The sequence below is a fragment of the Barbus barbus genome (genome assembly GCF_936440315.1).
Source record: "Barbus barbus genome assembly, chromosome: 46".
Classification (NCBI taxonomy): Eukaryota; Metazoa; Chordata; class Actinopteri; order Cypriniformes; family Cyprinidae; genus Barbus; species Barbus barbus.
In genome coordinates, this window is record NC_136724.1 from 2,152,897 (window position 1) to 2,168,568 (window position 15,672).

The 15,672-nt window shown below is 37.4% G+C and overlaps 1 protein-coding gene across 2 annotated transcripts in view; it reads right to left on the reverse strand.

Moving 5' to 3' along the window:
* pard3aa (par-3 family cell polarity regulator alpha, a) overlaps positions 1–15,672 on the reverse strand; it is a 445,004-nt gene that overhangs the window by 104,354 nt on the left and 324,978 nt on the right. For both annotated transcript variants that reach the window (XM_079409545.1, XM_079409544.1), the window contains one exon: positions 9,009–9,137. In XM_079409545.1, coding sequence (XP_079265671.1) covers positions 9,009–9,137 — 129 coding nt within the window. The remainder of the gene's footprint in view (positions 1–9,008; positions 9,138–15,672) is intronic.

Here is a 15,672-nt window from a genome sequence, read left to right on the forward strand (position 1 = left end):
GTGCATGCATTGAACTATGACCATAACCGTGTGTGTCTGTGCCTCAACTTCTAGCTAAACCTGTTTTGAATTCCCTCTTCCACCTTTAGTTCATTACACAATTAATGGTCCAGTGTGGTGTTAATGCAGGACACAGAAATAGCTGCACTGAGCACATTATTCCTGCTCTCGTTTCCCATTCCTGCTTTCTCGCTCTCTCTGCTTTCTCTTCAGTGCTCATTTATTGCAGTTCTTTTTGTCACAGCTTTTGTCTTTTAACAGAAACATTATGGAAATATATTCAGTGTTTCATTTTTCTAAATTTTTGCTCATTTTACTCCTACTAAAATGTCACATGATTTTAGTCGAAGAAAATAACTTTTTAGTTAATGTTAATGAGCGAAATAACTAAAATGTCAAACTGTAACAGGCCAATCTATAACCAAATTTTGGAAGAATACATTTGGGGGCCTTTTTGAAATGTTGAAAACATTTAATAATCATCTAGAGTTCATATAGAGATGATCAACACAAAATACAACACATGGACACCTTATCTCCTCGAATAACACATTGGCATACTGAAGTATTAGCTAGTTTATAATGTAAGTGACTGGTTTGTGAATTCTATATTCTTAGGATAGTCTTTAATATCTATATTCCGTTTATTAGAGACCTTCACCTCATATGCCTTTTCAGCAAATTTAAAGATCACATAATTGCTAAATTCCAAGAAAAAGGCTCCAACAACGCCTGTGATGAACTTCCTGATGCATCATTCACAAAGTCACATGACAAGCACACGGAAGACTGATACTAAAATTATAAAAGTGGAAGAGAAGAGAGAAAACATCAAAATATTGGCAAGAGGGAGGAAAAACTCACCAGTGAGCTGCGATAAAACAACAAAGAGAGAGCAAATCCCTCTTAGTGACTTTCTGGGCTCAAAGCTAATTAGTGTAGATTGCTACTATATGCATGTGTATGTGTGTGTGTGTGTGTGTGTGTGTGTGTGTGTGTGTGTGTATGTGTGTGTCTGCAGGGAGGCAGAAGAGGCACAGCAGAAAGAAAGATAATAATGTTGTGTTTGTCTGTCAGGATATATTTAGATGTAACTCCATCTACATGTCGTTATCTTTACCAGAGCAAGAAAAAGTTAGTGTTAAACTAATGAAGAGTTTGATGCTGTGATTAGATCACATCTGTCCAGAGTGTCAACGTGTGTGTGTGTGTGTGTGTGAGGGAGGCGTTATGGCAACATATGGGTCGTCATGGCAAATCCGGGGTTGTCTCTAGGAAACAAGCGAATGCAGAGAAGCAAAACTCATAATTCAAAAACAGCTCATTAGATGCGATCCATCCATACAGTAATGCCATGCAGGATGATTTATTTAAGTTTATCAGAGCTGAAATGCATCCAAATGCCAAGATGCTGTCAAGCGTGCGGTATGCGCTCCGTCCCGCGGGGTCAAAGTGGACGTTTCAGGGAGGAAATTAGTCATTGATCACAGCCTGATATAAACACAAGATAAGGACTGAGAGATTTATGAACTTCTTTGAAGAATGTACAAGGTTTTGCTCTGTGAGTAAGAGATGGAGGAGAAGTTTGGAAGTGAAGCGAAATGTTTTGAAGCGAAGCAGGAAAGATCACACTCCGGTCCGCCTGCAGTCCTTCCTCTCCTCGCTGAATAAATCACACTGTTTATCTTATGACACCGCCAAATTCCAGACAGACGCAGCCAAAGCACTCCCTCCATATGTCTAACAATGTTTAATTCAGGTTAGAGAGAGAGTGAGATGTTCACATCGATGGCCGCCAGGCAGATCTTGGGCTGGTAGCTTTTAAGTGTAAATAAGGTAACATGCCAGTAATCATCTGTGTTACTTGTATTTTTAACATCGCTTCTCGACGCTTACAACTTATCTATGCAATTGTTATGCAGGCGATAACGTCCTCAGCCTCCAACCGCATACATGCATAGCTGTTAGAGGAATATAAATGTAATTACAAACATAATCTGGTCCACAATCAGTCCTGAGATCTGCCTTTGAACTCTGGAAGCTAATTGGTCCAGTCAAGCGGTGAACTGTTACAAAAGGCTTCACAAGATAATGAGCTCATTTGACAAAGCAGAACGACAATGCTAATTATTTTGTAACAAAATTACCGCCACAATGCGAGGGGAAAGATCAGCTGTGGTTACGAGTAACACGCATTAATGCATCAAAAAATTAAATTTATGGAAAGCCGAATGATATCCAGTGTAACATGAGATGAAACATAAAACACAAACATTGATGTGGGGTTGTGAAAGGTTGATGACAAAAAGTTTGGGAAACACTGTATATGGTAGGTCTTTTGGCTTGGAAAGTTGGCGCTGAAGTGCGTTCCAAATGTTATTTTCAATCCCCTTCCCTGTGAACCTTCAAAGCTGATGCTAAGGGCTAAAAGAAAGAGGAAGCTAGCTGAGATATCCACTGTTGATTATAACACTGCCTTTAAAGTCTATCAGGAACCCAAACAATCCGGGGGAAGCGTCGCTGGAGAGTGGAAAGGAAGTCAGGAAGACAGAGCAGAAACAGAGGTGCGCTAATCACTGATTAGCCACTAATGGAGCAAAGAAGATAAACTAACAGCCATGCTAATCTACTTCAATGAAGAATCTGGATAGGATGAGTTTACCAGGTTCTCATAATGTTTTCATTGGGCATTTTTGCAGTGTGTATAAAGTCTGATCAGCCAAGTGTAAATACACAGAGGAGGATGAAAGAGACTGATGTATCTTTTTGCTGGTGTGGTGATTTGGTGCCCACACACTCCTTCCCATGCACATGCTATAAATGTCCCCCTGCCATGGTGGTCCGCTCAGTCAAGTTACATATGGTGGACAGGACTGCAACCATGCAACAGGCATAAACAAGGCCTCATAATGGTCACCGTGTTCCTGCAGAAATGCAGGCGGGAGCTCCAGGCTCTGCTGATGCCCTTGATGAGGGATGAAAAATTTGGTGTGTTGAGGACTAACGAAGGATGGGAGGCAGTTGGGGGGGGCCACGCAGCTGCTTACAATTTACTCAATTGTGACAAAAACAAATGCCACTGATGGCAACACTTCATCAACTTCACTCCAAATCACGCCTGCGAAGAGCAGTGCTGCTTCTGAGCAGTTTTGCATATTTTTACCCCATAATTCTTTTCCTATATGTGATACAGTGGCTCCCAAAAAGCCATTTTTTAAAAATGTATTGCAATTACTTATAACCAGCTGGTCTCAAGGTCATCTGGTCCTCATGTTCACAGATGTGCCCTAGCACAGTAACCACGTTACACTAGTGATTGACAATCAATCTACTCTTATTTTATTTCAAACCTAATTTTGTCCTTGAAAAAGTGTGCTTGTGCTATTTGTCATTTAAAATAAATGGCACCTGGTTTGATATTTTGATATCTAGTGCAATGGCATTCATACATTTTAAGAGTGCAAATGCTTTTTGGGGACACTGTATGTATGCATATAGTTGAACACAAAAACAAAATGAAAATTCTTCCAAATATGACTTCTTTGTTCAATGGAACATAAACTGGCAACATATACTGTAGGTTCATTGGAAAACAGTGCCTCTACTGGGCCTACATTTTAGCAAAACCTCAAAAACATACCAAAACATGCAATTGTACACTGGAATGAACACTAGCGGCAGTAAAACTAACAACTTTTATTCCTTTTCAGATTATTGATTAATAAAGACTTGTTTTCACACAGTTCCTTGCTAAATACTATGGTATGAGCTCAAAACACTTTTACTGTAGTGCATGGTTTGTAAGATAATACCTTTGATGTTTGCATCACATAACCAGAGCCATATGTAAACTTGCTCAGTAGCGCACCCGGTACTGCACTGCGCCTGCGATATAGAGCACTTAGATATGAGTTCCGTAAAACACAAGTCATGATAAAAGAGCTCAAAGACTTGAAGAAGCCAAACAAGATGACATGGCTGCTTGAGCAAATGTGTTTTTATCTCAAGTTTGCTTTTGTTAACAATATCGGTTAGGTTTATCGTAGGGTTTAGTGTAGGTGCTACATTATTTTCGAATGTGCCACCCACCAGACATTTGTGACCCTGGACCACAAAACCAGCCATAAGGGTCAATTTTTTGAAAATTGAGATTTATACATCATCTGAAAGCTGAATAAATAAGCTTTCCATTGAAGAATGTTATGAAATGACAATATTTGGTCGAGATACAACTATTTGAAAATCTGGAATCTGAGGAAGCAAAAAAATCAAAATATTGAGAAAATCTCCTTTAAAGTTGTCCAAATGAAGTTCTTAGCTACGCATATTACTAATCAAAAATTAAGTTTTGATATATACAAATTACAAAATATCTTCATGGAACATGATCTTTACTTAACGTCCTAATGATTTTTGGCATAAAAGAAAAATCAATAATTTTCACACATACAATGTATTTTTGGCTATTGCTACAAATATACCCCAGCGACTTAAGACTGTTTTTTTGGTCCAGGGTCACATTTCATTTCTGAACTGACGTGATATGTAAAACAAACAACTTTCACATTCATCTGTTTCTGGGAAAATTTCACGAATTTAGCACTGGACATTTGACTTAGAAAGCGCTACAAAACGTGGAAGATGCAACGTAATATATATGTATATATATATATATATATATTAGGGGTGGCACGGTTCGCGGAAAAAAACCGAACCGCACGGTTCTCCACACACGGTTCGGCACGCGCTAGGACCGCGGTTCAACTGAATTCTGACAACGCATGTGGTTTGTTATAAATAACACGTAAAACAAATAGGGTTCGGCTAATGTATGTTTCTGTTAATGGATGCGCATTCTGGCTTCCCAGTACATTATAACAACAGCGATGAGAAAAAAAATAAATAAATAAGTGGACAAATCATTCACTCTTGTTCAATGCGAGTGCCGTATGCTGGAATATGAGCATTTATTCCGTCATCACCCGGGTGCTGATAGCGCGCGCACAGGTGAGACCTGAACAGCACACGTTGATATCGGTGTTTAGACTAAAGTCATGTAAGCTTTGCCAGCTCAAATATTTAAGAGCCAGAGGACGCGAGGACGCGAGCTCGCGCGCGCAGTGAGAAGATTTGTGCGTGCGTTCATCAGAAGCGCACAAACCTGCGCCTCAGAACGCGCGCAAATATGAAGCTTGTGTTTTAATGGATAAATTCACACAAAATTCTGTCAAAATGCCCGTCTTGGTAAGTATCCTATAGCAGACATAGCCGGCTGGGCGTACAGTATCAGTGCTTTCTCTTAAAGTGACAGTTAATATTAAATAAACAGCAACAACAAAGAAATCACTCACTGCTCTTGATTGAATCGCTTTTGTAACTTTAATAAAGAGTAATCTTTAATTTATACAGTCAAATATGCAATGCTGTTTTACCTTTGATTACTTTAATCATACTTCAATTTCTGTACCTAAAAAAAACCCTGAAAATCACTGATTATTTTATTTGTATCTTTACTCTATTGTATTTTTATTTGTGCTGTTGCTTGTAGTTAAAGGTCTGCTTTTATTTGTGTACACTCACAATGAAAACAAAACAGATTTTATATAACATGTAATAATATTTAGCATTTTCACATCAAAATAAAAGAAACTGAGCAAAGTAGATGTCTTTTTTTTCCCTGTTGTACCGAAATTGTATCGAACCGTGACCCCCGAACCGAGGTACGTACCGAACCGTGACATCTGTGTACCGTGCCACCCCTAATATATATATATATATATTATTTTTTTTTTCCAGAAAATTCTGACACAGGCACAGTTTTGTTCCAATGAGCTTGTAAATGGGGCTCAGAAAAAGACAAATAAGGATGCCATATATACATCAAGCATGTGCATATTCAATTAAGATGCATTTAACATTTTCACACAGCTTGTAATCAAACAAAATGCGCCAAGTTTGAATAGTTGGAGGTAGAAAGTTTGTAGAACAGAGGAGATTCAGATATTTAGCATAGAAAAAGGACTATTCTTCATCAACAGCTGTTTTGCTTCAAATTTGACAATATACCACTAAACCTTCATATTGTGCTCAAATCATTTTGACCTGGAGAGGATTTTCTTTTTCCCAAAAATGATAGTTTATGTTATAGCATTGGACTAAAACTTACTGACTTTGCTCACACAGGGTTTAACAACTTCCCCAAAAATCAATCAGAAAGTGAAAAAATATTTGTATTTTTTTTCCTTGGAACTGATTGACCGTAGGCCTCATTGTGTTTTTTTTTCTTCACTCAAAACTGAGGTGGATAAGCTCAGATCAATAAGGCCTACGATCAATCAGCTCCAAGCCGAAGAAATATAAAACCTGTGAAAACGGAAAGAAAACGAGTTAACACAAATATATTCAACCCAAGATTTGGTGATAATATAGCAAAATGAGAGATTTACAAACAAGACCGATTATTTTTGACTGGGAACACCAAATTAGGTAAAAGATTTTCAGCACAGAGCAAGGGTTGCATCATACCAACTACTTTTATGGTGATGTTTGGTCTTTTTCTGAGTTTTTTGGAGAACCAGTGGTCAATATGATTTTTGCAGAGCAGCAAATCTACTTTGTGCTCCACAGACAAAGTTTTTTTGATGTTGAGGAAATGATGACATAATTTATACATTTGGGTGAAGTACTACTTTAATATCATGCCTGTCAAGGCTAAAACTAACAGCAGAAAATTATTCTGGAAGAATTAAGTCATCCAGTTTACATATGCCAGCTATAAAGCCAGAGCTTCTGAGTCATAGATGAATTTCATAAACATCCTTGAGGGTCAGGTGCGCTAAAAAGCAGGCTGTGCCCTCCCTGCCAGAAATAGATAGGCTAATGGTGGCACGTTATGAAAATTAATCTAGCCAACCTTTACGCTGCCTTCTGCTTCTGCATCACTAAAAGCCCCTGTCAAAACGTCAAGTCGAATTAACGATCGGTCGTGTCAGGAGAGGGCCGGCTTTGGCCGCGGCCCATCTCGCATCCTCTTCTTCCCGTAGCCCCGCGGCTTGTTTTAGCGCTGCTGGATACATCACCTCCAATAGCCATCAGCGGCACCTATCACCTGATCTATAATTTCATAAGTGTGTAGAAATGGCCTTGTCCCTGCGCCGCATATAATCAATCAAAGCCCCTGCTCGTGCACATATATGCGCTCACACACACACACACACACACACACACACGACTGTCTAACCTGCGTGTAATAACACCCCTAAAAATAAGGCTGTAATTGATTTTCCTAGCTGTCATTCTCCCTGGTGAGAGAGTTTGAATATCGCATCACCACGTGGCGGCCGGGTAGATTATTATTATAACAGACCGATTTCCCTCAAGGATTCTTGCTATCAACTCAAGGAAAACAGCAGAGGTGAGAAAAGGAAAAAGAAAGATAACCAGAAAAAACAAGAGCAGCGTATAGTAACTAAACAATACCGAAAAGGGCAATGTGGGAAATATGAAAACCTTCCAAAAACAAATACGGACAAAACGCGAGCAGGGTTTAGCAAACGCCGTGCAGCCGGCCAACACTTATCTCCCGACGTTCCTGCCGCTTTTCCTGCCTCTGAGGGCCCGAGGTGGTAGACGTATAAGAGCGGGGCCCTGGAAAGCCTGCTGTCTTTGGGGCAGAGCTGGCAATGTGTTGGGCTCGCAGCCAAAGCCTGATTCCCAGCCCACGGTGGAGTGTGTCAGAGACAAGACAAGCGCTTAGAACTGCAGTTCAGACGTTGCTTTAAGTGGACGCAGGCTTATTGTCATCGCAGGGCCTGAGCCATGCTTCTGCCAAAGACGGGATTGTGCCTATTGTTACATTTCAATTATGCAGCATCATCAACAGAGGCTTGACAGCAAAGTTTGTTTGTTTCGTGGCTGTATGGTGTGAAGGCCGGTCCAAACACACATTTTAAGGGCTTTTTTTTACATATACAGTGTATTGGCTGAAAGTGATGTCCAGCCTAGGAAAATGAATCTTTGCCCTTTATGCAAACATTTTATTATTAAGGTTTTCATAAGCATATTGCATGGTTGTGCTGGGAGCGTAAAACTAATGTACCAGTTGTTTCATTTGTAATAATGTGAAGAAACAAATTCTGCCATATAAATAAATAAATAAATAAATACATTAAAGAATAAACATGCACATCACACATTAAACTTATTGAGTACAGCCCTGGAAAATGGCTTCTGTGATGAAAAACAAGGAGAATCAATGAAATATTAAATATAATTTTGTATGATTGTTGCTTTTCTCACATTTTGTACATAATAAAATAATATATAGTTTAGAAGAAAAAAAATGTATTAGAATTTAAAAGAGCTCTTTTCTATGTGAATATATTTTCAAATATAAATTTATTAATTCAAATAATTCAAATTTTCATTATCATTACTTCAGTCTTCAGTGTCACATGATCCTTCAGAAATCATTCAAATACACTGATTTGCTGCTCAAGAAAGATTTCTGATTATTATCAGTATTGAAAACAGTTGTGCTAATTCATATTCATTTGATATATAAACCCATATTTCTATTTAAAATTGCTGCTCTGCTGTTACCCATCTTTGTGAGAGGAAAAGGACATCTGCCAATAAGTAATATTGCTAATAATTTGAGAGACAGGAGGCCAAAATGACAGTAACTAAAATAGAGAAGAAAAAAAAACCCATCCCTTTCATTCAGTCCCTCAATAAGGGCCTCCATTTAGTCCGCAGCCCAAAAGAACCTCCATTATCAGGTCCGTTCCTTCCGTTCAAAAGCACAAAAGAAACAAACAATCCATACGTGATCAATTTAATGTACTGTTATAAAAGCTCTCAACCGTTTACAGCAATGACATCTAAGAGCTTTCCCAGAACTTTTACCTCCCCGGACCCCATTTACTTAATTAGACAGTTTGCTAATTTCCCGGGCAGCGGTGGTTAATTGAGAGGCTTTTTACGCGGATCGGGATGCAGCCGCTCACCTCTCCTGCTCCAGCCTCATTCTCTGCATCTCCTCCTCGCTGGCCTGAGTTTCCTCCATCTTGCTCTTGCTGGACCCCTTCCGCTCCATCTTGTCCCCTTGCCTCTCATCTTTGCGGTTTTTGCCGAACCTGCGGCAGCGGAGACAGAGTGTGGGATGAATTCAGACAGACTGCTTGTGTTTAAGGTGGTTAGAGGAGTAAAGCGTTCTCTCTTTTCAATTAGAGCACTGGAATACCTAAAGGAAATTCAACTGTCAGAACATTTGACATCAAGGAGAGGAATGGCCAGGTATGACAACACATCCCTTCACATTTCCACAAAAAGAATGCAATATAAAAAGTATCATCTTATCTTATCTTAAATAACACTACTTTATGCATTTAAATAAAGTTGCACTGAAAACGTCTGTCAATAATAAAACAGGAAATTGAGCCACAGTGCAGCTTTATGGAATCAATTCCCACTTATTTCACCAGTAAAAAATAAACAAATAAATCCATCCATCCATCTGCTGTTTGTCTGTCTGTCTGTTTATCAGGGTTACAATGAGGCATTTATAATGGAAGCGAATGGGACCGATTTGTAAATGTTAAAACACTCACTGTTTCACAATGTGTATGTAAGCATAATTTTATTGAAGGAAAAATCTAATAAAATAAGAATATACGTAAGTGGTGATTCTGCCTCATCTGAAATGCCCTGTGTTTGTTTTGAAGTGAGGGGAACTAAAATACAATTTGTTATAATGTTTGCAAATGTTTTTTCATTTATCAGTATTTTACATCAATTTCAAATGTTAAAAAAAAAGCTAATTATAATCCAATATGACTAATCCATGTGTTTTTGTTTGTTTGTTTTTTTCCCCTCGACACTGCAATTTTGATCCGGACTTATTTATTTTTTTTTTATTTTTTTACCTTAATAAAATTGGCTCCATTCATTTCCATTGTGAGGGGTTAGTTAAAATACTTTTAAAAATATATATTTTATTTTATTTTGGCAATCAACATTCAGGCATGATCACGATCATGATCATTAGCTAAACTTTGGCAAAATTTCACAGCCAAAGAAGGTCCATGTTCAAGCACTGCTTACTTAGGGTTCATGAACTCTTACCCTGGTTGGCAGTAACTTTAAGGAATTAACAGGAAGTGAGTAAGCAGAGCTTCAGAGATAAAGTTTTGTGCATAGGCCTATATATATGTGTGTGTTATCAGTCCCCAAAGACATTACCCAACCGACTTCCTCAACCATTGTCCCTTCCTGATTCAAATCTTAAATCGTTGCACTGTCCAGCTTTTGGACAGGATGTGGTACAGACGGGCTTCTCAGTCAATGGAACAACACCGTGTCATTATCAACAGCTGCCTTTGGGACCCGAAGACTCCGAGGCATGTCTGTGATGTCATTTCCTGTGCACATTAGTAGCTTTGGCTGGAGGGAAGATTCGGATTTTGGTCCGTCTTCCAGTCAAAGCAAGACTCCTAACATACGTTTCCAATAATTCTCAGAGAGTTTTATGCATGTACAGAATTACTGGGGGCGATAATCACATTTTGTACAAATAAAGCAATAACAGAGAGTGTGCAAATCCGTGTGGCGACAATATGAATGAGTGTCTCCAATAAAACCACATTTCCATTCGATGAAAGTAATCATTTTCATTGACTAAGTTGCTTTCTCACGACGCCTCCATTCAAGTACGAATGTGCATTGATCATGAAAATCATTTGATTACCAAACAAAAAACTCACTTCAATAGTCAGCGAATGGATGTGTGATGGCACATGCCCTCCATTTCCCCAAAATCCCATTTCTACAGCAAACTAACCACCGTAACTCCATGTTTATTTTCTTAACTCTCTCGCCAAGGTTCACCGGAGACCACGAGAACACAAACGTTCCCCCCAGACTCAAGAGAATTACCTCAGACGGTTGATGTAGAGCCACCGGACTGAATATATTCAAGAAATGGGAAACCCTTTTCCCCAAATATGTTTATTGTTCTACTTTCCATGGGCTGCTCCGGCGCTCTAAAGACCTTCGGTCAAGCACAGGATTGTGGGAGATATTCTCTTTTGGTTGCATAAGCTTTGAAAAGCCAAACTCTCGGATACTGTACATTACCTGATTAATTAATCAACAAATGGCCCGGGTCTAGGCGTAAAAGTCCACCGCACGCATGCTAATATCAGCGAGGCTCGATCTATCACTGCTCTCGCTGACAGCCTGCCGTACATCTCAAGGACTTTTTCATTAACTCTCCTTAAATAATCTTCCTTTTCAGCACGTCCCTTCTTAAAACCACACGTGGAGAGATACGCCGAGGATTTCAGAAATTAATCTATTTCAAACTTGGCTTGACGTCAGTGATATTAGGGGGAGAGGCAAATCTGGATATAATTCGATTATGAATATGGATTTAAAAATGGAAATTTTGGATATTTACACACTGTAAAAAAACTATTTCTGCAGTTTGTTATCCCTAATTAAAATTCAACATTAGAATAAGTAATAATGTGTTGGTTCAACTTAAAAAAAAATTTTAATGTTCATGATTGAGATAAAATTATGAGTTTAGTTGTTATTGTTAAATAAAATGACTAAAACTTTGTTCATTGAAATAAAGCTAAAATAATAATAATAACTAAAACTTGAAAAAAAGGAATAGAAATGTTGCATTGACAAATAACTGAAATAAAATAAGTCAAAGCACTAAAATTACTAAAACTAAAACTGACAAAAATAAATGAAAGCTAAATAAAAATACAAAAAAACAAGAACTAATAAAAATATAAATCACTTAAAATTATGAAAACTTTAAATTAAATAAAAACTGAAAACATATCTAAAAATATTAATAAATATTAGAATAGCATATAAATAATACTAACATAACAATGCCTTCAAACCATCTACTGAGACGCTCTTTGTTAAGTTGAGTTTGGTTGTGTTTATATATTCTATAAGCCAAAATCCCCAGTTATCTGACACTTTAGGATCTGAAGAATCAGAATCTGTTTTTGCTGCACATGGACATCTGAAATGAACAGGACTCTTCTGTGATCTGTGCGGCCAGAGCAAACGATCTGAACAATCACTAATAGCTTCAGCAGTATTTTCTCGTCTATGCTACACAGAAACAGAACAAGCTACATGGCAGAGACATAATTAAGTGGTAAATGAATCAGAGACAGCACAATACACGGAGACAATGTTCTCTGTCCTTTTGTTCTCCAGCTGAATGAGCTTGAACCAGTGCTATTGGTTTTGGCTGGCGCTGTGTTGGCAGAGCTGGCAGTGAGACGGGCCTTCAGCGGGTCACAGTCAATGTCACCCGTAATAACGCCAGAATCTGGACTCAGCGGTAGGTGAACAGTCTATTTGTGGAGAAGTTTAAAAGCTGTTTGCTCGAGCCCTCGGGTCAGATTACCACTCACTCACAGGATCCCACCGATCGCACAGGATATAGCGCTCAAATATACAGCCACAAATCCAGCACTTTTACAAACTTACAAGGCCTTAATATCCACATACTGTACCAATGACCTAGCAACTTCCCACAACACCTTAACAACCATTTTTCGAATTGAGGGATAATGCTGGAGGATGGCATCCCCCTGGTTGAAAAAAAAATGACAAAGCATCCCCTCGGTAAAACCACCATCCCACATTAGATTAATAATGTGTATTATGTAAAATTTATCATGCAAATAAAATATTAAAATTCTCTACTTATGATAATTCACGAACTAAATAGTGGCGATTGGCCAAATAAAAATATGTAGGCTTAATATAACAAGCTGCTCACAAGCGGAAGCAAGTTTTTATTTTATGCCAAAAATCATTAGGATATTAAGATCATGTTCCATGAAGATATTTAGTAAATTTACTACCATAAATATATCAAAACTTCATTTTTCATTAGTAATATGCATTGCTAAGAACTTCATTTGAACAACTTTAAAGGTGATTTTCTCAATATTTAGATTTTTTTGCACCCTCAGATTCCAGATTTTCAAATAGTTGTATCTCAGACAAATATTGTCCGATCCATAAATCAATGGAAAGATTATTTATTCAGCTTTCGGGTGATGTATAAATCTCAATTTTGTAAAATTGACACTTATGACTGTTTTTGTGGTCCAGGGTCACATATGTTATTGTGCTGTCTGCGTAACTATGAGGGATTGAGAGACGATAGCAGAGCTGACATTAGCCTATCGAGTCATCGACTTTGCAAAAACCAAACAAAAACACTTGAGAGTCTTGAGAGTCCAAAAGCATTCACTGCGCGATGAAGCCTATTAGAATACAGTTAGAACGCCCTTATAATTCATAATTCAAGCAATGAAAGAAAAAATACCAATGTACTGTATGAGTTTATGTTTTTATATTCATTGCACAAGCAATGTACTTTTCTGAATATCAGCAGCACATGTGTGCAATCACAAATGTGCTATTAATTTTATACAACAGTTACAGTGCATAGCAACTTCCTTCCTTGAATGAATCAGTTTTTGAACGAATCGAGTGAGCCAGTGATTCAACCATCCATTCAGTTTCTAATTGAATCAGCCACTTTGAATGAATCGTTTGATTTGAATGATTCAATAAATCATTTAGTAAAACAGGGACTTACTGACAGCTGCTGGCGGTATTATTGTCATCATTATTTATCATGACAGACCTAAACCAGCCAAGGTGCCAACAACTACAAAAACACATTTAGCAAAATATTGACCAAAACTCCTCCATTTCAGGCCCCAGACGGAAAAAAGCTTATAAATAATAGTCATTTAATAAGGCTAATTTTTCATTAATTTTGTAATCATTATGTAAAATTACCTACAGGACCACCCCTGCCCTGCCTTTTTGTGAGTAGGATTGTATGGCATTCTCACACACACACGCACACACACATACACACACACGGCCACTGACTTCATCATAAAGTGTGGTCTCCAGTATCCAGAGCACAAAAGTACAGTTTAATGGGCCATCACTAAGCATCTCTCCCCTCTGCTCCTCTGACAGCCGTGAGTAATGAGCACCTAAACACCTGCCGGCTTCAAACACACTCACACACACACACACACGCCTGTGCATGAGAGAGAAAGAGAGGGGACACTCCACATCACACACACAGAGACAGACACACACACACACACACACAGTTACACGCGCACGTTTGTTTTTCTATCACGGCAGGACCTCCCATACACTTCTGCTGCTTAAACCAAACACATTATAATTACTACACCCTTCCCTACAGCTTCTGGCATTTCTTACATGTGAACTACGACATTTGCTATGTTCCAAACAGCACAGGAATAGTGTATTTACACACTACTCATCCTATTTTTGTACTATGTAGTAAGCATGATATGCAAATTTAGTAGGTCAAACAGGTATTCGACACAGAAAGTCTGTATACTGTGGGCTCTCCTTGAGTTTCCATTATCAAGAAACTGATTTTAACTGATCTCCTTGACTCATTAGTTGACTGAACTACCAATACGTTAGACATCTGTGACCCTGGAGCACAAAAGCAGTCATAAGTAGCACAGCTATATTTGTAGCAATAGCCAACAATACACTGGCTCAATGGGTCTATGGGAAAAATTATCCATTTTTCTTTTATGACAAAAATCATCAAGACATTAAGTAAAGATCATGTTCCATGAAGATATTTTGTAAATTTCCTACCGTGAATATATAAAAACTTAATTTGTGATTAGTAATATGCATTGCTAAGAACTTTATAGGCGATTTTTGCTCCCTCAGATTCCAGATTTTGAAATAGTTGTATCTCAACCAAATATTGTCCGATCCTAACAACCATACATCAATGGAAAGATTATTTATTCAGCATTTATGAAAAATTAGACAAAAACTAAATTTAGACTGAATAAAATTGGTGTAGAAATTATTTTCAATCAAATTTTGCAAGTAATTACAAAGAAAATAGTAAGCAACACAATTTATTAAATGTAAAATTTGAATTAGAATGATTGGAAATGTATTTTCTTGTAGAAGACTTTCATTCACAACATTTTTTTTTTAAATTCATATATACACTTGCATTCAAAAGTTTGGATTTTTTTAATGCTTTCAAAAGAAGGCTGCATTTATTTGTTCAAAAACACAGTAAAGACAGTACTATTGTGAAATATTATTACAATTTCAAACAGCTGTTTTCTCTGTGAATATCTATTAAACTGTAATTTATTTCTGTGATCTGCAGCTGTATTTTCAGCATCATTACTCGTCTTCAGTGTCACATGATCTTCAGAAATCATAATAATATACTGATTTACTGCTCAACAAACATTTCTGATTATTATCAATGTTGAACACAGTTGTGCTACTTCATATTTTTGTGGAAACCATCATACATTTTATATTTTGAAGATTATTTGATAAATAGAAAGTTGAAAAGAACCATTTTTTTAAATAGAAACCTTTTTCAACATTATAAATGTCATTTGTGATCAATTTAATGCACCCTTGCTGAATAAATGCATTAATTTCTAAAAATACATAAATAAATAAATTAATTAATTTAATGAAATTAAACTTATTGAACCCAAAATTTTTAATAGTATTGCATGTATTTTTCTCAAAATATTATATATAAAAAATAAAAAAGTACACAAACTG